The following is a 25,430-nucleotide window of genomic DNA, read 5'->3' on the forward strand; positions in this document are numbered from 1 at the left end:
TTCTAGGTTTCTTCTCTACCTCTAAGTCAACCTCATTTTTACTTTTATTGACTTTTTTCCTGTTGTTATTGGCACGATGGTAGTAAATGTGCCAGTAAACTCAGAGGAGGTCATTCTGGCAGGATCATTACAATGATCAGACTGTAATGGAGACTGAGGAGCAGTCATCTGCAGCTGTGCCTGTAATACTGGATTACGCTGGGCAAGACGATCTTGAAGGATGAGTTGCTCCACAGAGAAGAAATATAGTGGTTAAAATGTTAGTAGAATCGACCTAGTCCACAGCTACTTCTTGGGAATGATTTCAAAGCCCCTATTTTTTTACCTCGTGCCCCCATTCTCAAAGCTTCCACAAATGGTTGTGCAAGGTTGTGTGCATACTGTATATTTCTGTGAGGTCCTGCCCCATCATCCTGGCCACAACTGATAGAGACCCCTGATCACACTGAGTGAGATCTAAGAGGAGTTGTGAGGTTCTGCAGAGTTGGGTTCGAGTTTGCACCATGTCAACTCAAAGGCATGAATGCCAAGGCTATGGAGACAGGGCTAACATGTCACCCTGTATGGAGTAATGAAGTTACTATCAAGTAGTAATGAAGAGGCCTTCAGAGAAATCAGTTCACAGAGAATAAGGCAGTCACATAGATGATTAGGGGTAAGAGAAAAAGAACGAAGAAGAGAGACAGAGGGAAAGAGAGGAAGAGGGACAGCAGAAAAGAAGGAAGGTAGGGCACAGAGAACTAGACATAGAAACAGTCAGAGGCAGCTAGAGACAGAGAGAGATGAACTGTTGGTGACCTCCTAGGTACCACAATGTCCAGCTATACTTCTTATAATTAAATTCCAGATTTTTTGATTCAACAATTTCCTATTTACAAGCTATTTTAGGTAGATTTGATTCTTGCAACCAAAACAATTCTTGACCTAAACATCTGCTCCTTGACTGTAGCTGCATCTTTTCAATGATTAATTTGCAACTATAGAAATACATATGCTGCCTAACATAACTGGGACACTGTAAAAAAGTGAGGCTGTCAAGAGAGAGGGAATATTTGTAACATCTAAATACTTTCAAAGACAGACTTGGTTTTATACTGGAATAATACCTAACATTTACTGAGCACTGCCCTTGGGCCCGTTTCAAAAGCTGTATATGCATGATCTCACCTATTCATGACAACCGTAGGTTTTATTATTATCAATGCCATTTTATAGATAAAGAAATTAAGATACAAAGAGAGATTAATTTGCTAAAGGTCACACAGTAAGGGGATAAAGGTAGAGTCTACTGTTTATTTACATTAAAGTTGGCATTTGGGAAAAAAAGTATGCATTCATTTAAAATTCATTTCAGTTGGTAAATTCTTCTTGCCTGTTACGTACAAAGTACTGATTTAAACAAAAAAACTGGTTAACACTGATGTTACAAATATAAAGTCCTTTTAAATATCACTATTCAAAATAAATCGTCCTTTCTGTGGCATGTACACACACACAAAAAGATGTGCTTTGAAATTAAGTTTTTCGGTTTCCAAAATACCTCCTTTAGAACAGAAGGGGACACGTTCCAACAATGCTGTTTTCCACACCTTATAACCATTTCAAACTTCACTGGAATATCTGCAGATGACCTGCTGCAGGCCAGACTCTCATGAAAAGAACCTTGATTTCAGAGAAGGAAAGTTACATTGATAAACACATATCCACTTAATTAACTGCACTGTAAGTTACATGTATATAAAAAAAGTAAAATGACAAGAATGAGAGGAGTTTTTCATGGAAGGTGGTGGGTAGCCATGGAGTCTGCTTCTCTTGATTTTCTGAGCAGGGCTTGTCTGAGGGCACTAATTTTTTCATCAAGTTCAGCCAGTGAATAATTCTGCTGTAAACAAGAATAGAAATTGCTGAATAAGACTCTGAAGTATCTTAATGCAGATAAAGGGCTAAATGAACTAGAAATACTGACAATACAGTAAGTGTCTTTTTTTTCCTTCATAAGAGTAATTTTTAAATGTTTTTATTATTATTATTATTTTGAGAGAGAGAGAAAGAGAGCACAGACACATGAGTGAGGGCAGAGACAGGAGGAGCAAGCTCTGTGCTATCAGAGCAAAGCCTGACAAGGGCCTCGAATTCTTGAACCGTGAGATCATGACCTCACTCAAAACCAAGAGTCGGATGCTTAACCGACTGCACGACCCAGGTGCCCCCATAAGAATAATTCTTAAATTGAACTATTTATGTTGGCTATATCAGATAGGCAGAAAATAACAAGGCTTAAAATATTTCATACTTTTTTTCTCTTTCCTAATGAGGAAGCTCTCCTGGATACTTCTAAAGGATTGTAAAAACTTTAACTGACTACTCTCACTTTGAAAGGATTGTAAAAACTTTTCCTTTAGTTGACTATTCTCCCAGTAAAAAAATTAAACTTTAGGATTAGCTTAACTGCTAGAAATTCTCTTTTGATGGATCAACTGCAAGCAACTACCTCTCCTGGAAAACACGGATGCTCTCAGAAATTTATTCAAAATTTTACAAAAAAAAAAATAAGTAGAAAACTATTCTTCAAAAATAAACCAAAATTTTTTTTTAAGTTTTCTCCAACTTTAAATTTACATTACTACCATTAACAGCTATGAGAACCTCATTAATTAAGATTCAACTAATTAATATAGTAGGACTGTGGACAGTGGTAGGCTGAAGTCAACCTCTGCCAAACATCCTTTTTGGATTTAAATGCTGCTAATTAGTAGGGTCAGCAAAAGGGGGAGGGGCGGGTGGGGTGCCTGGCTGTCTCAGTCTGTAGAGCATAGGGCTCTTAATCTTGGGGTTCCTGAGATGGGGGGGATTTAAATTACCTAGCATTTATTATTTTTCTGCATTTGGTAATTGATACATTCTGCCACAATTAACAGCTAGATACTTTCACATTTATATGACTCATATGAATCATTCCTTACCCTTGAAATAAAATTATTTAATTCAAGTTCATTAATTTATGCTGCCCCCTTTTTTTTTTCAATCTTGAATCCCAGGGTATGATCTAAAAACAACCAGTGTAGAAACTTTTATTGATGAGAGGCATAAAATTTATCCAACTATTTCAGAAGCCACAATGAGAATTCAGTAACTTACTTGAGGTGGTTGTACTTTTCTTCTTTTTCCGGAAAAGCTCTAGATAAAAAGAAAGTAAGTAATCAATGCTTAGAAAATATAAACAATTTTCCTTTATAGAATACTGAACACAACACAGAGAACCCTGGCAGAAACAAAGCCCACAGAACTCATCAAGCACTATCTGCCACTGATATCTGCGTCCTTGTATCTTGGAAGATACTCTCTAAAAGATGATCTTAAAAGTATATAGTAATAGGATGCCTGGGTGGCTCAGTCGGTTAAGCATCTGACTCTTGATTTCTGCTCAGGTCATGATCTCAATGCTCAGGAGATCAAGCCCCGAGTTGGGCTCTGTGCTGACAGCAAGGAGCCTGCCTGGGATTCTCTCTCTCCCTCTCTCTTTCTACTCCTCCTCTGCTAGCACTCTCTGTTCTCAAAATAAGTAAATAAACTTAAAAAAAAAAAACAACTATATAGTAGTAACATCAAAGCAACATGCTCCTCCCTGGCTACACACACATTCCCATTAATTCCCAGCTTCTAATGAGGGGGAATAATTATGGAAGGAGATGCTGTGGGGACTTTCTCTACTTAGTTTCCTTTCTTATAGCCTTTCAGGATACTGAACAAGTGAAGCAATAGAGGAAAACAGAATTTGGAGTACCAGGTGAAAACACACACATGCACACACATCCTTGGTTGAGTGTGATGATCACTGTGGTTGTCTGTACAAGCAGCTACCCACTGCTCCTCTATAGGACTCGGGAATGCTGATCGTATCCCACTGGTCTTGTCAGCGACTAGAATGGACATGGGCCCAGTTGTGGCCAATGAGTAAGAAGAGGTTTGCTGGAGACTCGGGAGAGAGCTTCTGGAAAAAGCTTTCTCACTTCTAAGAGAAAGCCTTCAAAAGAGGCAGTTCCTCTGGACACTGCTATGTCTGAATAGGACACCTGAAAGTAGCTGTCTTGCAATCTGCCACTGGGGGAAAAGCCAATACCAAGCAGAGCTGAGGGGGAAAGAGCCCAATTCTTTGACAACCATGATTTAGCCCAAGAACCAATTAACCCTGAAGAGTGTACTACCATTGAACTTCCTACTTTGTAAGATAATTTCCATGCTGTTCAAGCCAATTTAAGTTTAAATCTCTATTACTTAAGCTGACAACATTCTCACTGGCATGCTGCTGAGCCTTTTAAACCTTGGCCAAATGAATTTCTAGATTTTCTTAGTTTCACAGAACCATAAGCTTCTGAATGGCAAATTAGTATATCGGTATATTTGACAAAGAAATTGTCAATGTAGGTGGCAAAAATTTCTCATGAATATTTCTGACCACTAAGATTTAGAATAAAAGGTAAAAACTTTCATTTTCCTTTGTGTCAAAAGCTGTTTCAAAGAATACTGAGGTATGCTTCTTTATCAGTAGTTAAAGTGGGAAATCATGAAGTGTTGTAATTGGTTTTTTTAAATGTTTATTTATTTTTTAGTGAGATACAGAGTATGAACAGGAGAGGGGCATAGAGAGAAGGAGACACAGAATCTGAAGCTGTCAGCACAGAGCCCGACTTGGGGTTCAAACCCATGAACTGTGAGATCAAGACCTGAGCTAAAGTCGGACACTTAACCAACTAAGCTATCCAAGTGCCCCGAAGTACTATAATTATTAAATATGGGGGGAAAGGTGTTTATATAAACAGGTTCCTTCCTTTGCCAAACTAAGCTGGATACCTGTAATGGGGCCCATAGGCAGGTAAGGGCTTAAGGTTTAATTTTGGTCAGATGACTCCTCAGTCTTCTACCTTCCCAAGGGGTGCCTTTTCACACACCTGATTAAAATATACTTCCCCTTGTCTTCCTAACAGTTTAGTCTATTAAAATATTGACAGTTTCCATGTCATTGAGCAATCAGATTATTATTATATCACAAAACCAAAGTGAGAAGTATCAGAATGAGAATAAGGACATCAGATTCAGTAACTTAAAAACAGTAAAATGTGGTTTTGGGGGGCTTAGTTTAGGTGTAGGGTCTTAAGTATTTCTTCCATTGTGGTCCCATCCCACTACCGTGATTCAGATTTCTTTTTGGTGTGGACAATGATCTATTTTCTAAACTATCTTTCTGGACTCTAATCTCTAACTCAAACTTCATAATGCCACCAGATAGGAACAAGTTTCTCTTTTTCAAAAACTTAATTGTGCACCAGTGACACCAGAATTGCAAACTGGTTAGTGTGACCTTCAAGGCCCTCCAAAATGTGTCTGCAGTTTTATTTTCTAGCCAGATCCAGTTACTACCTCACGCTTCAGGCCCATGACACACTTTCACATGTACATGGCCTGTGCACATGAAGTTGACTCCCTTCTTCCTATACTTACCTTCAGAACCAGGAGTTACCATTACAGACAAGGTTAAGGATCCACCTAGTCAGTGCTTTGGAACAAAGGTAACACACCTTCAAAAGTCCAGTAATGAACTAGCACCCAAACCCTATCCATTCACACATTTATTCAATGCCTACTATGGTCTATGTGTTCAAAGATGAACAAGACACAGTTCCTGCCCTTCAGAGGTTCAAAATATAGTGTAAAAAACAGATGTGTAAACATGTAAGTGGTAAGTGCTGTAAAATGAACAATGCTATAAAAATATATTTGTGAAGCATGTTATATTTGTGGTTTCAAGGGTCAAAATTTAAAATCAGTAATAATTCTTTGGAAATACTAATAAGGATTTTATCTTTTAAATGTCTATTAAGGGATGCCCTTAAAAATTTTAAAACATTATCCCATTCAAATCTTATCATGTTGAATGTGAAGAATGAAGACCTTTAGAACTATTACTTTAAAAGGTACAACAAAACACTAATCTTTGTTGTAATTCCTGCTTTATATACATTGTTTTGGAGTTTTATGTCTGTTTCATAACTGAAGAGAATTTTACGTAACTTACTTTTGTTCCTGAACCAAATGCAATTTATATCTTTTTTCCGTTAGCTTTTCCCTTTTCATATGCTGTGCTTCAATGTTACCCATGATAACCAATCTCTGTTCAACTATGAGTCTTCCCTGTGTTTAGAATTCATCTACATGTAAATCTGGAATAAACACAGATAAATATTCTCAGAGTTCAGAATTCAGTTTCTATAAAAATTCAATCCATAAGAAATATAATGGGCTCAATTTTCCCTTACTAAGTTTATTTTATGTTTATTTATTTTTGAAGAGAATGCACATGAGAAGAGGGGCAGAAAGAGACAGGGAGACAGATTCCAAAGCAGGCTCCTCACTGTCAGTGCAGAGACCTACGTGGGGCTCAGACTCACGAACTATGAAAACATGACCCAAGCAGAAGTCAGTCACTCAACTGACTAAGCCACAGGCACCCCTCCCTTACTAACTTTAGAAGCTAGAAGACTGTACAGCGTATGTACTCTTTTCTATACACTTTTGAAAGATACGTAGAAATATGTGATTTCCATACGTGTACTCCCAGCATGAGGATGGTGAGAGTGATGAGTATATGTCCTCTACAGGGTATGTGTTTTAACTCTGCCCATGTCCACAGATGTTCCTAGAGCCGGACCTACTTTAAGAGAAGAGTGTGGCTCCCAGAGATGGCACATTCATTCTGTTTAGGAGGGGTGAGTGCCTGTGCCATTGGGCCTGTGCCATGTTTATTTATAGGCCTTAAGGATAGAGTTAATCTGAATGTTTAAACCTTTTCAGTGTTTTGTCCTTCCTTGTAGCTCACTATTAATTTGGACTTGTCATTTGTAATACTAATCCAGAAGTGATCCTTCTAATCAAATATATTGTTTAACATATCTGGAAATATATTTTTAGAGTACTAGTTTTATCACAAGTATGGCAACCTAACACATACAGGCCAATCCTGTTTGCATGTATAATGCTTCCTGCTCCTGAAGTTGTCACCAAGTTTCAGACTTCAGGCCTCTGACAATCCCAGTGTTCTTTTACCCATTCTGTGTTTTAATTATCACCTCTACAGACTTTCCCAATTATTTGAACTATAAGTCCTACTCTTGAAAAGTTTACCTGATGTTTCTATCTGCATATCCTGATATGACTTTAAATTCACATTTCCTCCCAAAATAACTCCCCCTCCAGATTTTCTTATTTCTGTCAATGACAGTATCATTTTTCCAACCAGAAAACTGACTCACCCTTGCTCTATGCCTCTTGCATTAATCTTTTCTATTCACACTCTCTTGTCCTTAGTTCAGAATCTCACTTCATATCTAAGCTAGTATAATAATGTCTCCTTATTCTTGGTCTCTCCCTTTTCATTTATCTCACAGAGTATTAGATAAATCTTCTGAGTAACTTGCACAAGTCTCTTCCCTGCTCAAATGCTTTCAATAGCATTTAAACTTTAAATGCTTTAAACTTCTGGGTATGGTATTTAAGGTCCTCTACAATCTGACTAGTCTACCTCTTTAACCAAAACAGTCTAAACATTCTATCTTGTGTATAAGACATCCCCAAAACAAGATTATGATTTGAAGGGCTTGTTCTTTTGTTAATCAAGTTCAGTAACAGGTAGATGTTAAGCTTTATAAATCAAAAACAAAGAGAATAATGATGGAGCAAGGTCTCTCTGGAGGCATCCAATACTACGATATTCTCTGTTAAGATCAGTTCTGTTGTTAACAAGAGCTATATTAACAAAGTATGAAATTGAACTAGAAAAATAATCTGCCTAGGAATTACTTAATGAAGGCAACTTGAATGGAGAAAAAAAACTTATGGCAGACTGTTTTAGGAAAAAGCATAAAATCTTTATCAAGTTTTCTAGGAAGATACATTCAAAGAACAACCCTAAAAGTGGAAAAACCTTTGCAATTATGTAATATAACCAAGAAATTTTCTAAATTAGACAACTGAAGGTTAAAGGAATTGTATGACTTATCCACATTTTACATATGACACAGTGTATTCATAGCTGGTTTCTGAAACTAAGTAAATGCAGAGTTACTGAGGTTTTTACCACATGCTAGACAGTGTGCTAAGTGCTTGACTGGTATTACCTCATTTAATCCTTGCTTCAGCCTTTAGAACTTCAATAAACCTTATTTTACATTTGAGGGAAATAAATCACTAAAACTCTTTCTCTAAATTCTTGATCTTTAAGCTTCATTGCTCACTTTTGTTATATAAACCTGCCTTCTTCATCTGGAAATACTTCTTTTCTTTACCTTACTCGAATACCTAATTCACCACTTTGGAAAAATTGCTGGTTTACCTAAAATAATTTTAAATATATTTTCACCAGTGACTTATAAATGATTCATGCTAATATGAGTTATTTTACATAGTTTTTCTGACCCAGGAGTTTTAGTAAAATTTTCACTAAAAATTTAGTAAATTAAAACATTTTGTTCACTTTTAGGTGAAAAGTTCTAATATGACACTGCTTTAAAAAAGAAAAAAAGAAAAAAACAAAAACAAAATAAAACCTCAGAAAAGGCAGGTGTATGTATAATCACCCCAGAAGACTGAGTAAAATAACACAGTGAACTCAGGGTCACTTGTCTGAAACCTGCTGATGTGACAAAAAGAGACTTATCAGTACAACACCGTTTCTTAAAGTCCTTGGAAAAAAGGGTAAAAATGAATGAATGAATAAATAAGTGCCAGAGTTGAGGAATTAGACAAGCATTGACTAGTCTTTCAAAAAGTTTGGTGGTTAAGCTAAAGAAAAAGGGTGGCAGATTGAGGTGTTTGTTTGTTTAGTATGGAGGAGAAATGTAAACATGTATGAGCTGAGGGAAGGAGTCTGGACAGTGAGGGATTAAACAGACAGAAAGGATAACTGACAGAGCAGGGTCCCAGAGGAAGCCTTTGTTCTATAAGATAGCATTTTCGTAAGTGACAGGATTGACAACTACCTAGGCTGATATATTATGCCATGAAAATGGCTGAAGTTTGAGAATTTGGGTAATGTTTAATAAAACTACCCCTTTAAAAAAATTATGAGTCTAAATACAAAATTCAAAATCATAATTTTTTAAAAAGTAGGTAATTCCCTACATATGACTATGTTTATCTTTGAATTATTATTATTATTTTTTTTTACGTTTATTTATTTTTTGAGAGACATAGACAGAGCACAGGTTGGGGAGGGGCAGAGAGAGAAGGAGACACAGAATCTGAAGCAGGCTCCGGGCTCCGAGCTGTCAGCACAGAGCCCGATGTGGGGCTCAAAGTCACAAACTGTGAGATCGTGACCTGAGCCGAAGTCGGACACTTAACTGACTGAGACACCCAGGCACCTCTACCTTTGAATTACTAAAACAGTGTTTCACATGGGGCACCTGGGTGGCCCAGCTGGTTAAGTGTCAGACTTTGGCTCAGGTCATGATCACGGTTCATGAGCTCGAGCTCTGCGTCGGGCTCTGTGCTGACAATGTGGAGCCTGCTTTGGATTTGGTGTCACCCCTGCTCTCTGCCCCTCCCCTCTCACGCGCTCGCATGTGCTCTCTCTCTTTCTCTCTCTCAACATTAAAAAAAAAAACAACCCACCAGTGTTTCACATATAGCAGATAAATGAGTGAATTGTTTGTTATATGATGAAGCATCATAAAATAAAATATTTATTTTTTTAAAGACACTTATACTTACTACAGAATGAAAATATTCAGGAGAGATGCCTTCCAATTCAAGGATTTTATCCTCAAGTTTTTTAATTCTCTGATAAATGTCTCTTGGCACTGGACCACCTAAATACATTTAAAAAAATTCTGAGATTCTATTGAATAATTCTTACAATATTTATTCTTAAAATACTATGCAGAGAAACTTGTGCAGAGGAATGGGAAATATTTAAGCCTCAGAAGATAACGAACAAGAGTAAAATAAAATGAAATCCTTAGCTCATATTTTTATGTTATACACTGTGGGATATATTATATTATACCTCTCCCCAAGCCCCATTTATGCTTCCTATATTTCTAGAAGATTTGTTATATGTTAAATTTATTACATGCTACTGAATAGTTCCTGTATCAGACAATTTGTACTTCTGACAGATTTTGATAGTTACTTGTGAGGAGAAAAATGCATGGGGACCACAGACAGTTCAATTTGGTGATTGCAATGTCTTTATCACTTTCAAGTTATATTTCTCCCTACATGCCACATTTTCCCCTTTAACCTAAAAGAATGTTTAGGAGCTTCATCATAATTCCTAACAAACTTTCTGTGGAGGGGGAAGATAAGTTAAAGTTACTCAAATTTCAATGTTATGATTATATCCCAAATCCTTTTATTTCTCAGTACATCAATGTGACCATTTTGTCTACACCCCCACCATCTCTGTCTGGATTACCACAACCTCCAAACTGGACTTCTTGTTTCTGCCTTGCTCCCAGTCTGTTCTCAACACAGCAATGATCTTTTTAAAACGTAAGTCAGATAGTGTCATTTCTCTGCTCAAAACCTTCCAATACCTTTGCATCTCACTCAGACTAAAAACCAGAGCCTCTACAGTAGTATATAAGGTCCTAAACAATTTGGACATTCTCCCCACACCTTTATCATTCTAGCCATTTGGTTCCTTTTTTTCTGTTATTTGAGTAGGCCAAATACTCTCACAGCTTTAGTACCTGTGGTTCCCTACACAAAGCTTTCTTTCACCAACTTTAGGTCTGGGCTCAAAAGTTACCTTAGCAGGAAGGACTTCTCTGACCACCCTTTAAAAAATACCAACGCTAAACCTCCCCACAGACACACTCCCTATTCTTTCCCTTATTTTATTCCAAACCATTACTACCACCTCCATATATTACTACTACAGTCCATATATTTTGTTTTATTGCCTGTTTCTCCACTTTTATGTGAGCTCCAGGAGGGCAAAATTTTGTTGTGTTCATTGGTATGGCTGTGCAGCTTGTGCACTGCACAAACCTAGGAATCATCAGTTCACAAACAGGTGCTCAGTATTTACAGACTGAACGAATATATAATTATATAATCATTATGCAATTAAAGCATACAGGCAAATTTTCTATCAAAAGTATCAACTTTTGTTGAAGTATGAAAACTCTAGAAATGGATTTCTTTTTTCAGAATTTTTTTATCTTAGGATCTTGGTTGTTCTTGCTCTTGAGTACAGCAAAATGAATAACTTATTCAACTGACTTTGCTCTTGCTGCCCCCTTTACCTAGAATGTCCTCTGCCTCACCTCTGTATCTTTCAAGAGTCAGTTCAAACTTCACTGAATCAGTGAAGCACTGCCTGAATCTCTTCATATGGAGGCTCCTTGTGCCCCACCATGTCCTTCCTTCATAGCCCCTGTAACATTCCACTTCAGCATTATTCTTTCTCCCAGACTGTGAAGTTCTTGAAGCTAAGGACCGCAGCTATATCATTTCAGTCCCCCTTGTGTCTAAAATAGTACTTGGCACATAGTAGGCACTCAACAGATACTTTTCATAATTAACTACTTGATACTATTAGACTTAATAAGCCAATCAATCCTTTTATCTAGTTGTTTTTTTAAATGAATTTACTTCTGGGGGAGGGGTTAACATTTAATGCTAATCTCTTATTACCCTCAAAGATTTACTCCTTCTCATCTTCTATCTTCTATTTCTATCTGGCAAATACTCCAGCTAGACTGGACTCAGAAATTCCCTAACCATATTTTTGTGCCTCAGTACTTTTTGCACACGGTGTTCCCTCTTTTTGGAATAATTTGCTCCTGCCTGCTGACAAATTCCTACTAATCCTTCAAGGATGCAAATAACACTTCACCAGGGATACCATCTCTTGATTTCTCCTGAGAGTTCTGAACACTAACTTTGTGCCCACTGTACTTTGCATACATCTGAAAAGGGAAATGAGCAATCGTTCATTTAAAAACCTCTTGAATACCCGTTTTTTGCCAGACACTGCGCTAAACACAAAGTAATGAACATGGCAGACAGTTTGCTCTCACAGACCTTACTATCTAGCAAGGGACATAGATATTAAACAAACACAACTGTGCTAACTGCTGTAAAGGAGGGCAGGGAGTACCACGTGCTACTGAGACTACATGAAAGGGCAATCCATAACAGTCTGGGATCAGGAGGGGAAAGCATGGGCATAAGAAAAAGCCTTGGTAAAGGCCCTAAGGACAGCAAAATGAGTAGGAGCTGGGAAGCCCAGAGGGGGCTGGAACTGTAGGAGTACATTGTGCTATTTAAAATTATAATCCCCTCCCATCCTAAGCTCCTTTCTCTTCTCTTGGTCAACCTGCTTTTCTCTGTAGCTCTTCTTGTGTAGCATATAATTTATTACTAGAATTTTTGTTTACATGTATTCTCAGTGCCTAGAACAGTACCTGGCTTACAGTAGGAACTTAATACCTATTTGTGGAATGAATATATAAGTACTAAGTTTGGTATTCATGTAAGGCCAACAGGAAACCATTAAAGAATTTTTAACTGGGGAGCAGCAAGATCAGATTTGAGCTTCAGAAAAAGCAGTTTGGCCATTGGTCCAGATTTGGTCTTGAGGAAGAAGAGAAAGAAGACTAGTGGCAAAGCAACCAGCAAATATCCTTCCATCAGTCTCAGGCAGAGAACAGTGACTTCAACTAGAGAAGCAGCTGTGGAAGTAGACAGAAGTGGGTAGGTTTGAGAGATATTTAGAAGACAGAATCAACAGTTATCTGGTGACTAAATGAGAAGGGAGACTGGCTTTACAGCCAATTAACACTGAGGTTTGATTTCGAGTTGTCATTACCACCTTGGGCCTGTTGCTTGAGCTCTCTGAACTCAGTTTCTTCATCTGACAATAACAGCACCAACACCTCACAAAGGTACTGTTAAATATTAGGTGAGTTGACATGTATAATACTTTGAGTGACTGGCACTTAGTATTATTCAATAAATGTTAGTTCATTTCCCCTATGGTATTTACTTAGTTATATGCTTCTCCTCACTGAAAGATCTTTGGGGACTAGGATCACATTTATCAATACTTGGTACCTAGCACAGTGGGTGATAGTCGTGGTTAAGTTATGACACTGGTGGCAGGAAAAAGACTACATTAATTTTCAGCCATGACTTTAATAAACTGAGAGTGTCAGGATCTATTTGGAATCTGTTCCCTTTCTACTAACAGTCTCAAATTGGTGAGAAGTGCAAGAGGAGGGAGAACCTGAACACATGAACTGTAGATTCCTTGAGAGTAGAGACTATGCTTTGTTCATTTTCATACCAACCAGAAGCATGTTTTGTACGTGGCAAGTGCTCAATGAAAATTCTGTGACTCAATAAATTGTGTAGTTTAACTACTTGCAAAGGTACCTTGTTAGGGCACTGCCCAGCACTCTGCTTACCCGTCTGCAATCGCAAGTGAGCCTCAATATTTTGTAGTCGTTCTTCTACAGCCTGATTACCACAATCTCGGAGCATGCTGTTAGGTTTATGACCTGACCCTTGAATTCCTTCAGGTCTAGTCTGTGGTCCATATGTATTCACAACTCTAGAAACTAAATTAAGAAACTTTGAAATGTAAATTTAATACGCTCCAAAGTCAGAAATTCTATCTCCCTAACAGTACTTTATAAAGACCATCTAACCAACCCAAGTATGAAGGCAAGACTTTTTTTTGTGTTTTAAAATAAACAAAATTTAGATAGGAAGGTGATTTCTATTCCATTTTGTTTATAATTGAGAATAAACTTCTGTCAGTGATGAAGATATGTAGTGGATACTTACCTTTTACATGACTTTTAAATCCCGGGTAAGGAGTAAAAATGGCATCAGTTCTTGCACAACTGTTTTCTAAAGAGAATTTAGATGAGTATAAGTTTAAATATATTCCTTGCTAAGTGAAATAAGCCATACAGAGAAAGACAGATACCATATGTTTTCACTCTTATGTGGATACTGAGAAACTTAACAGAAACCCATGGGGGAGGGGAAGGAAAAAAAAAAAGAGGTTAGAGTGGGAGAGAGCCAAAGCATAAGAGACTCTTAAAAACTGAGAACTGAGGGTTGATGGGGGGTGGGAGGGAGGAGAGGGTGGGTGATGGGTATTGAGGAGGGCACCTTTTGGGATGAGCACTGGGTGTTGTATGGAAACCAAGTTGACAATAAATTTCATATATTGAAAAAAAAAGTTTAAATATATTCTTAACTTCAACTATATGAGATTTTGATAAACTTCCAATAATTCATATTAACATGCTACTAATAAAAGAATTATCATTTCAAATAACAGTAATTAAATTACCATCTTATTCAGGATAAAATTTAGTGACCTTTACCCTCTAAAATTTATAAGCTTTAATCGTACCTAATTTTTACATTTACAGAAAGAAAAGTCCTCAGCATTCAGTGGCATAATATAATTTTTTAACAAATACCAATATCCACCCAAACCATCTGGACCTTTGGAGAAAATACTTTATATATTATAGAAAGCATTTTAATTTTAAGCCAAAGAGACTTTACTCCCTTTATTTCATCACAGAAATAAATAGAATTCATTATTTTTACCGAAATGCCTTTTAAAAAAATACAGCATTTTGATATTACTTATTGGTCAAATTAGCAATCATCTAATAAAAAGGATTAATTATGCATTTAACACATTTTAATTTCAGAATCCCAAAAGCTATCTATCTCTTTCCAGACTGTTCCTGTCTAAAGGTACAATTTTAGGAAAAATAAGTTGTAAAAATTTGTTCCATTTTTTTCTAAGCTGAAAGGCATAGCTTTTTTTTTTTTTCTCAAATTAGGTATCAAAAATTAATTACAAACCCAGGGGAAAACTGGAATAATGTTAACCTAACATGAATAAATTTGAAACATAAATGTGTCAAATATTATGAAATTACACTTAAAATGACATTAAGCCATGCACTGCAGTAAATTTCCTGAAAATTTCCCCTTATTTTATAATAAAAAATAGATGGTAAAAGAGATACTGAGGGAAAATTCTTTTTTTCCCTATGGAAACTGATTTTCAAAAATAAATATTTTTTGTTTCAGTCAGATTGACAGGTATCAAAGGAATACACAAACACATTATAATACATTCATATTTTTTCAGTCTGAGTTTCCTTAACAGTTCTGCTGACAAATTAAATTATGTGAATATTCTAAATTTATCTTTTATATAGATAGTAAACAGAATCTTTTTCTTTTCTTTTTTTTTTTTTTTTTGAGATACCTCAATATAACGTTCAAAGGGCCATCACTTCTCCATTCTTTTTCTAACATTTCATGGGGCTAAGGGTTAAAAAAAGAAGCTATCATCCATTCCAGAGTTATATTCCATGTATATAGATTAACTGACCCATCAGTGAGAAATTCAGCATGGTGTGAAGATAGTGAATGTATGAGTGCTAGCCACTCTCCACAGCAATTCTTGCTAGCACTGTTTTGAGCCAGCAAGGGATTGAATGGGCCAAGGAATCCTGCTGAGCATTTCAATTCTTGTCAATTTCTATCCCCTGGTGGTTTATAATAATAGAGTTAGCAGGGAGAACAGAGGAATAACATTAGTGACACATGTGCTTGTTCCCTCAACAAACCCTTTCTCATGGGTTGCTTGCAGTTGGATGGATTGCAATACCTGAGATTTTGCCACTTGCACCTGTTCTGAAAAGCTAACAGGAAAATTTACTAAGTCTAGAGATATGCATGTATAATGTTAATAGCAGAAAAGGCTGAATTCAGGACCCACTTGAGCCTGTATTATTTCATTATTAAGAGAATCAGTATACCAATGTAAGTGTCAATTCTAGGTTCATCTCACAATTCTGTATTCATAATAATTAGCTAAGAGATGGTAGAGGCAACAAGAAAAATGTTCATTCCAATTAGGAACTCTTCTCCATGATTTTTTCTAAGAACTACTTGTTCTGATTATTACTATGATGCCTGAGTAAGATCTATGCCAGTGCTTTGCAATATTTTGTATACTGCAGCATACCTGCAGATTTGTAAATATATATAGCACCAAGTGGAAAGGAAAAGGAGAATCTGATAAAAAGAATAGCAAATGCATGCACTGTGAGAGAAAGGAAGAAAGCATAAGACACCACAGTCTTCATGACAATTTTTTTTATCGTGACAGAAAACATTTCAAACAGCTCATGAGTAGTGAGAAAACTGCTCCCTCTTGAGGAGTATTAACTTTACTAAGTTCACTTTATGTATTAACATCATAATTTCAAAAGTACATTTACAGGCTTGAAATTTATATAGCTTAGTTCCTTCTTGGGAGACTAAGCAACACTGCCACCCACACTTCATCTTCATTTCTAAAGGAAATTTAAAAGAATCTTCACCTGTGGTAGCCCTTGTGTGTAGCATTTGATCTTTGCATAACTAAAATGAAACCTGTTTTTGCAATGTAGTGTATTATTAAACAGAAAGAAATTCTGCTGCCTTAGCTTCTAAATAAACCTGTGAAATAAACTGGTTTAATGTTATTCATTTTTAAAAACAAATGAAAAATCAGAGCAACTGTAAAAACTGTACTTAAAATCCTATGAAAATTAACTTCTTCGAGGTAGTTACCTTGATTACAATCAATAACATTGCAAAATTCCCTCACGTTGTTTTCATTGATTTCAGCTTGCTTTCTTTCAATAAATGCAGATATTCGTCTGTCAATCTACAAACAATAAGTACGCATGTTTTAACAATTCAAGCATAAGATTTTAAAAAATAATACCCCCCCCCAAAAAAACAAAACTTCTTACTTCTGCTTTTCCAGCCTTTATTTGAACTACTTCTGGATCAACATGGATCTGTGTCTTTTTCACATCTCCTAAATCACAATCTTTGTGCTTTTCTTCCTCTTGTAGGTCACTAATGGGAAATTTGGCATTTACTTCATTCTTATTCCCCATTTCTGTTTTTTCTGTCCCTCCAACAACAGTTGTATTCTCCTCTTTAATCAGAGGCTGAAGTTTTGCTAAAAAAGGCTGAGAAAAACACAATTCCATCTGCAGAGGTTCAAACTAATCAAAATTAATTACACATTTAATATATTTATATAAATTTCTGCTAAGTAAATGCAATATTTAATATCAAACAAAATATAAAAAGTTGGCATATCAGGATACATAGATCTGATCACATGTGTTTGCTGTTCTCTGCTATTGTGACCATTATCATTTGCTATAAATCTGTTTGAAAGGAAGAAAGAAAGAAAGAAAGAAAGAAAGAAAACCTGAGGAAATTTAAAATTTTCTTTGAGGGAATCATTCTGTCACTCATCTTTTATTTTGTGCCAAATCAAAGCCTCAGCCTCTGGCACCAATGCCACTTAATTAACATGTCATTCAAATGCCTCCTCAGAACACTAAGGCTTAGTATTTTTCCTCCTTAACATGAGAGCCAGTGCTCTCACTCAGCAAAGCCCTGCATTATCACTGTATCACTGGAGATTCTCCACTTGAAACTGCAGTTGGCCAAAGTGAATGAGACAGCATAGATATGAAATATATAGGTGTTATGCTGAGTGAATACTCAGGCTTTTCCTGACATGGCAAGGTACCTTCTTGGGTCACGAAATTAAATTTTTAAAAAGAAAATAAAAACTCCCAAGTTCCATAGCTGAAAAGAGATATATGCCTATCATTCACTATACTGGAGGGAATTAAAAAAAAAAAACAAAACAAACCCTATTGTATAATATAAATTATACCACTAATTCCACCCTCCACCCCCCCCAACAATCAGGCCTCAATTGAGTTCTATAACTCATATTTCTGTCCTTTAATCTTAGGGTTAACTATTTCAATATGAAACAGAGTTAAAATTTCCCATAGTCACTGAACAGAGGGTTGAGAATTAATGTTTACTCCATTTATCAAAATACACCAGTACTGGTCAATGTTCCAGTTATTTTTTCATACCTATAATTTTGCTTCTGTTGTTTACTATATACCAACTATTCTTCTGAAACCTTATAACATCCTAATAGCAATAAAATGACCAATCCAAACAGTTCTTCCACTTACCTTTTGACACTTCATATTATATACTTTGATTAGAGATAAACTGCAAACTTAACATCAGTTATAACTGCAGAGATGTTCAGCTGGAAACTAGCAAATAACTAGTTCAGTTATTAAACTGAAATATTATAAAATATAGCAATACTATTATAAATAATTCAATGTTGACTTCTAATATAAGGGACGAATTATTTCAAACTGTTAAGAAAAAGAAAAGATAAAATAGTGACTGGCTACTTACTAAGATGAGACATTAATGTCACAGAAATTACTTTCTTTTTAAAAAGTATGCTGAAACTGTTTAATTGCAATAGACACTCCAGGATGTGTCATGCTGGGATAATGCCACTTCTTGAACCACTGAAAGCACTCCATGAGCCTCCAAACTCACCCAAGGCATGGAATCATTATCATAGCATGACACACACCTGCCGTGTCTTATTGCTTAATTATAACCCACCATAGATGCTACTGTATTGAATTTTCGGCACAAGTCTAGAATTGAATAGAATTGCATTCATTCAGTCTTCATAGCCACATTGGCCTATTGGACTATATTCCTGAGACTGTCCAGATCACTATGGAAATGAACAGATTTAGATCTAATCTGGCTGAAGTAACCTTTTACTGATAACACTATTAATACAGTGTTAAGACGGACCTGACAAATACTCTAGCTTATAATTTAACTGCAATTAATTTCTATTCTCAATACTGAATTAACATTTTTAACAAGAAATTTACCTGTAAATATAAAACATGTTGTTCAAGTGCACTAAAGAGCAAAGTGGGCTGGAATGCCGAGAGGCTCTGGAGCTTGTTCCAATCGATTGTAATTTTCACCACATCATCTCTGAGGTTAAGCTTCAAAGGGGCAAACCAGCGACATCACAAAAATTACACGATTAAGCTGAATATATGGGATGTCACAAAAATAATATTTCTTTAGAGTAACATGCCTATTTAGCTCAAAGTTATCAGGTTTTTAATGATACATTAAAATGCTCTACCTAGTTACCATTTTAAAAGGCCAAGAAAGGTGCAATTTTTATAGAAAAAAATCACAATGACATCTCATTCTAATTTTATTCTTGGGTCTGTGTAATGGGACCATCTCACAGGTGAAACTGTCCAGGAAAGATGGAAAGATAAGGCTTTTTTGGATACTTCATTATCTAAAACCTTTGGATGAGAGGCAAGAAAGACTTGCCCTTTTCAGTACTTCTAGCTCAGAGCATTAAACAGAAGGGGCAGGTACATTTATGCAAGTTCTGATATAAACATTTCTTTTTGTTAAATATGTACATGAAAACATAACTGGCATACATCATTACTCTGATGTTTTCTGAATCACATTTTTATCATTTTCAACTTTAACCAATTTTTAAAATAATTTAAAACTCAAGATTATTCATACATATTATAAAATCTAGGGATAAACTGCAGCATGTTTATTTGCTTCAAATAAAAAAACAATTACTTAGCTGTGGAATCTGAAGTGAAAAACAAAAACTTTTCCACAACACTGGCCAAATCTTTGGTTAAATAGTATTTTCTAGTATTGTGTGAGGGCTTATCATATAAAACTTCTTATAAGTTGGCTATGTGTGACCTGTTAGAATAAAATTATATACAGAAAACTACCAAGAACCCGAATATAAAATTAGTATCAAAATTAGTGAAAATTTTAGAAGGAAAGCTTCCATATTTAGGCTCTTAAGTAAATAAAAGTGAACCATAATAAACTTTTCTAGGGACATGTGTTTATAGCATACTATAAAGATATGCTGCATCGTAGAATTATTTTTTCAGAAACCATTTATTAAAAGTCCCATTTTGTACAAAATAAAGGCAAGTGTTACATTAGTTCAAATACAGATGTTATGAGTTGTGATTATAATAAAACAAAAAGATGAATCACTGAATAAAGAACCAGAGACCCAAAGTTACCAAAAAGGCACTATACTCAATGAATACTATATGACAAAAATTTACCACCCCCACCCTTTGCATGAGACAAGAAACATTTAAGGTCCATATTAGATACGTATAAAGAAATAGAAGTTTTGTATAGACTGCATTGGCAAAGGTCAGTTTATGTTAACTAAGGTTTTACATTAAGATTACTGCATTAATCTTAGTTTATATTATTTAATGCCTGTAAAAATTTCATCAGACAACAACTTACGTATGGAAGTAAACTATTACTGTACTTCTACAGTCCTGTAAGAGATCTATAGTTGATAATAAATTTATGTGTTATTCATAAGAGAGTTATCCCTAAACACTAGTTATAATAGAGTTTAGGTATAACACAGATAAATCCTCAACCAAAGCAAAGCATCAAATTTTCTAGAGAAAATAACTTATCGAAAATAAATCTTAATGTTGGGATCATATTCTCCTTTCAATTCAGCATGATTATGTAAGCCTTCCAAGCACAGTTAAAAATATTTGGTCTTTCAAGAAAACCACATGATACAAATTAACTTTAAAATTATCCCAATAAAAATAAATAAATAAATAAATAAAATTATCCCAATATATCCAACTATTTACTTAACAAATTCCCTATTAGTAATACGAGTTCTATGCATTTTTACCCTACAGAACTTGTTATTGTAAACCATTCACTCAAAAATGTATTAGTTCGATATTAATATGGCCTATACAAATATGCATTTTCAGTAAAAACTTAAATTAATATGAAACTCCAAGCTAACAATAAATAATGCTTCAGCTTGGTAAAATGGGCCATGGAGAGGCAAGCAAGAAGGTTAAAATCAGTAAATCTGAAATCTGGGATAGAAAATACTTTTTAACATTCAATTTTGTTTCTTACTGAGGAGAGCCAACAATATAATGATACTATGCAGAATGAAATTAGGCATATTGACATTTTTTTTGAAACTTATAATTAAAAATGCAGCCTGCAAACTTGTTGCAAAAGTAAATAGTGATTTCCTCCAGGAGCAATTTGATAAGTATTGTGGCTTTCATGCTTATCTTTAAAGAATACATCTCAAAACATAAAGAGTAATATCAAAATGGTTAGCATTGTAAAAAATGGTTAGCATTTAATTGATGAGACAAGGATTTACTTTTTGACACTTGTATAGATGGTCCCTTCACTGTGTCATGTAAACTCGCCAAATATTTACTCTTAACATTTTTGACAAGTGACATAAGTAAACTTTAATCACATCTCTATTTGTACCTTCAGAATATCTGAATGTTTAAATTTTTTAAATGAGTTGTGAAAATTCAGTATGCAAAATATTTCAAAAGAAATGTTTAAATTATTTCTTAATGTTACTTTAAAAAATATCTCATCACTAAAAAAAAACCTTATGTAAATTATAAATGAGCAAAAACTTTTTTCATCCTGACATTTAAATATAAATAAACCTTACAATTCCAATGTCATAAAACATTCTTAAACTGTTAAACCAGTACAGGTCTTCGGTGATAAGACTAAAATATTTACGTCCCCCAGTCTTTAAAATTTTTTTAGTAAGTCCGTGGCAAACAATTGAGTTCAAAAGCTATAACTTTTATCAGATTCTATTAATAACTGTTCCATTACACCAAACTAATGTTCAACTTGGAGTAGTACTTTTTGCAAGTCGCGACATGTTAGAATTTCTTTTAAATACTGAAATAACTTTAAAAAAAATGTATTCTCTATCTACCCACGGCTTTTTAAAATAATGTTTTACCAATCAGACAAATGATCCATTTTTATAAAGGAAGATAACATTATCTTCGACACAAAAGTCTGCTACCCGCACTAGTACCAACCCCACAACAAACATTTAGAGCTAGAAAATATTGCATCTAAAATGTGAGAAAAGATTTCCTTTTTAAAAGCAAACAAACGTATTTTCAAGTGTTTCTCATTTAAAATATGCTTTGCATTTTACTTCATGAAACGAAATAGTCACTTAATTGTAATAGAGTGTAGGGAGTACTTTTATTTAAGCCCAATTTATTATGATATATCTGCAGAGGTTATTTATTAGCCAGTTAAATTAGTTAATAATTAAATGACGATTAAACAACAGTTCCCGATGCAAACTGTTGTCAACCGTGGCTAACTCATCCAACTTTATGCAAGAAGTATTTAGATTAATTCCTTTTATTTTCCTCCTTGTATGAAAGGGTAAGAGATGCACACAACGACCAGAAGGAAAAAAAGAAAGAAAACCAAGTGACTCATTACAGCAAATCACTCAAAAAAGGCTGAGAGCTCTTTTCCAAAACTCTCAGGCCGCACTAGCCTATCAATTTCAATAATGAATGGACTGAAGGAAAGAGTCCTACGCGCCAGGCGCCTTCCCAACCTACACAGCTTTTTACACATTCATTCTCGCCAAACATGTTCTCGGAGCCGGGTTTTCCACTTACACTCTCCTCTCTCACTCTTGGGGAGAAGAGTTGCAAGGAAATCTAGTCTGCAACCCATCCTGAACTAAGTCCGTACGGCCATCCTCGCTCCGACCGTAGGTTGCTGGGCTCGGGCTCCTCCTCCGGCCTCAGTTACTCAGGCCGGATCCCGGCCGGCGTCCTCGGCCCCCCGCCTCCGCTAGAGGAAAAAAGGGGGGAGGGGCCGGATGGTTCCCATACCCCTACTCCCACAGACCACCACTCACTTGTCCCACCAGGCTATGCAGAGAGCGAAAGATTTCGCAGAGCACCTCTTGGGAGAGATTAGGGCTGCAGCTCCGTTCCAAACTCCTGTCACCACTGCTGGAGCGACTAAGCTCAGCGACAGCAGCCATGACACCTTCACAGGCTACCCCCGCCACCACCGAGTTGTGCTCACAAACCCACCCCCTCCCGCTTTCGTCTCTGGGAGATGACGTAAAAACACAGCGTCTCATTTAGACTCGGCTTTCGAGGACCCACTCTCTCGTTGTGACTGACAAGCCCGTGCACCAATCAGGTGCAGCTATAGCGTCACACCGAGGACTGGGAGCGGGGAATTGTAGACCTGAACGAGGTTGCAGAAGGTATTTGGGTTGGTGATTGGAACTGTGGTCCACTGAGTGTTAGCATCTGAAGACTGTCTTGGTTCTTAGATGTTGCTTATCAGTGATGGTAAGAGGAAACATAGTTAAATGTTAGAGTTTTAGAAGTTAAGTTTTTAAATTAAAAGTTAAAATTTTAACATGGCGCTGTGAAATGGTCTGCAGAAAGGTCGGGGATACAGCAGTGCCCACACCTGCTTCTAAACATTGGAAAACTGTTTCACATAGAATTGTCATACTTAGAACATTACAACTTTGTAGAATCTACAGGGTTGTTTAAAACTTACACAAATTAACGTCACTAATATTTCATGCGAGGGAGCGGAGGATAGAAAAGAACAGTAAGATGCTTTACTATGCCTCATTTACTGTCAAGGGAATGACGTTAATTACTTTAAATCTGCAAAATAATTATGTCAAGTTTTAAAACGCGCATCAGCTGCTATTCTCTGGGTGATACTGTAGAGACGCTCACCCTAAAACTTTCAAAGTGAGACACTGTCAATACAATTCTAACCCTTTAACCCAAGTAATTGCCTGCAACACAATCTTTGGAATTAGAAGGAAGGCATAAATCCGAATTGAAATTTGACAGAGTATTATTCATCAGATTTACTAAAACATATTTGAAGGACTTTCAATCTTACAGTCTAACGTTAAAAAGTTTTGTCCAGTTGAAGGACACAAATTTTAGAAGAATTTTTAATGTTAAGCTCTATTCAAAAACAAAACACATCAGTGTAGAGATAAGGGATGAGGGATTTAAGATTCTTAATTCTAATAGTCTAATGCATCTACAGTAGAGAAAGCAAAGGTGGAAACTTGCACAATATGTATTCTTCAGTTTTAGAGTAGGCTGAATGAAAAGAGCAGAATAGGCATCAAGAAAGTGGAATAGGGGCAGTAGGGATAAAAGAACGCCTTTGACCTGTCCCTTGGGAGCCTCTTAATTAGGCTTTCATTTCCAAAGTTCAGGAGGCTTGACAGGATCTTGAGAAATCCTGTCTGTTTCCTTGTTCACAGCAAGATATACAATTTATAATCCAGCCTATGTCTAGAAACATCCAGAGAAAGATTTCACAATGTGTAATCCCAAATTGAGCAACCTTCCATACCTAACTCATCTCCATACCTAACCTAAATTCACGATTCTTTGCAATGCTAGCATTTTTTGCCTTAGGTCTCTTTTCAAGGAGAATATAAGAGGGTAACTAGAAATTTTTGTTTTGTAACAAATTAGCAACCAGTTTCAGATCATTTCTTTTCATCTAGGTGTGAACATTTTGTTGTTGTTTTGTTTTTGTTTTTGTTTTTTCCCCAATATTCAGGACACTGGTAGGAAACACAGTTGGGACCACACTTTGTATATTATAAGAATAGCATCTTTAATTAGGTACTGCTCATTCCTGTCCATGCCATCACTGATTTTGAAATTTCAAGTTTTACTTGTTCCCTTATTCCTCTATTATAGAATTTATAGCCATTTGATTTTTATGTATGTTGTCTATTTAACTCTGTTTCAATATCCAAACTTACACTTATATCTTAGTACTGCTTAATGAGATAATAGTTGGAATTTAACTCTTTTGTGCATTATTCCTACTTTCCAGGGATCTTTCTTACTCCTTCCTGATGCTTATTACCGTCAGTTTGGAAATTTCTTATTTTCTTCTATTTATTTTAAATAGGCTGAAAAGATGTGGATTTCCTTGAGCTAACTTTAAATAGAAATATGTAGATAGTGATGTATAACAAAAAATATGATGAAAGCTATGACATTTAGAAAGGGAATAAAGAAAATAATGTTCTCATTATAGAAGGCTAATTATAGTTTATAAAGTGGGATGCTGCAAAATCTGCTGCCTGACAGAAATGATTCAAAGTGTTGGTCTTTGTGTTACCAACATAATTAGAAATACTGTCCTGCAAGTTTGTGCTAAGAATCAGTTGAGAGGATAGAAAGTATAAATGAAATCTGGACTATCCATCTTATCAACAAAAATATGCTTTATGAAGAGCCTTAAAGGCACAACTCCATTAAATAATCCAGTGCACAGCAAAATGCCTGTAGTATTATACATGCTCAACAGATGTTTGTTCAATGTACATAGTACAAATTTTAACTAATGCAGCAAAAGAAAAATAAACGTTATTTATCTTCTCTGCTTCCCCATCACCTGATGGATAAGTGCAAGTTCCTTAGAATGGCATCTTAGTCTCTTCTCATGATCTGGCCTTTGCCTAAATTCGCAGCCTCATTTTCTGTCACAAACCATCTGGTGCT

At 35.8% G+C, this 25,430-nt stretch overlaps 1 protein-coding gene across 13 annotated transcripts; it reads right to left on the reverse strand.

The window, feature by feature from the left end:
• Window positions 1–1,170: 1,170 nt before the first annotated feature.
• Window positions 1,171–22,931, reverse strand: MBIP (MAP3K12 binding inhibitory protein 1). 13 transcript variants are annotated; one of them, XR_007152944.1, is made up of 10 exons: window positions 22,769–22,930; window positions 18,861–18,980; window positions 16,854–17,114; window positions 16,669–16,765; window positions 13,855–13,920; window positions 13,473–13,625; window positions 9,766–9,863; window positions 6,074–6,218; window positions 3,139–3,177; window positions 1,788–1,882 (listed from the first exon to the last, which is right to left on the reverse strand). XR_007152944.1 is itself a non-coding variant. In XM_047862459.1 (9 exons), the coding sequence occupies exons 1-9, from the start codon at window positions 22,895–22,897 to the stop codon at window positions 1,775–1,777; spliced, it is 1,071 nt and encodes a 356-aa protein (XP_047718415.1). In that variant the 5' UTR covers window positions 22,898–22,931; the 3' UTR covers window positions 1,171–1,774. The 13 variants fall into 13 exon arrangements, 11 of the variants coding, with proteins under 11 accessions (XP_047718415.1, XP_047718421.1, XP_047718420.1 ...); XR_007152945.1 differs by having other exon boundaries at window positions 1,803–1,879; XM_047862459.1 differs by lacking the exon at window positions 6,074–6,218 and having other exon boundaries at window positions 1,171–1,882; window positions 22,769–22,931.
• Between the last annotated feature and the right edge of the window lie 2,499 nt (window positions 22,932–25,430).

This window comes from Prionailurus viverrinus, chromosome B3 (genome assembly GCF_022837055.1).
Source record: "Prionailurus viverrinus isolate Anna chromosome B3, UM_Priviv_1.0, whole genome shotgun sequence".
Lineage (NCBI taxonomy): Eukaryota > Metazoa > Chordata > Mammalia > Carnivora > Felidae > Prionailurus > Prionailurus viverrinus.

Excerpts from the sequence above, each read along its gene's own strand:
- MBIP (XM_047862459.1), bottom strand. The coding sequence starts at position 22,897 with ATGGCTGCTGTCGCTGAGCTTAGTCGCTCCAGCAGTGGTGACAGGAGT. Across the intron at positions 17,115-18,860 it reads AACATGTTTTATATTTACAG|TTTGAACCTCTGCAGATGGA; the intron begins GTAAATTTCTTG and ends AATTTTGATTAG. Across the intron at positions 3,178-9,765 it reads CTGAATATTTTCATTCTGTA|AGCTTTTCCGGAAAAAGAAG; the intron begins GTAAGTATAAGT and ends CTTTTTATCTAG.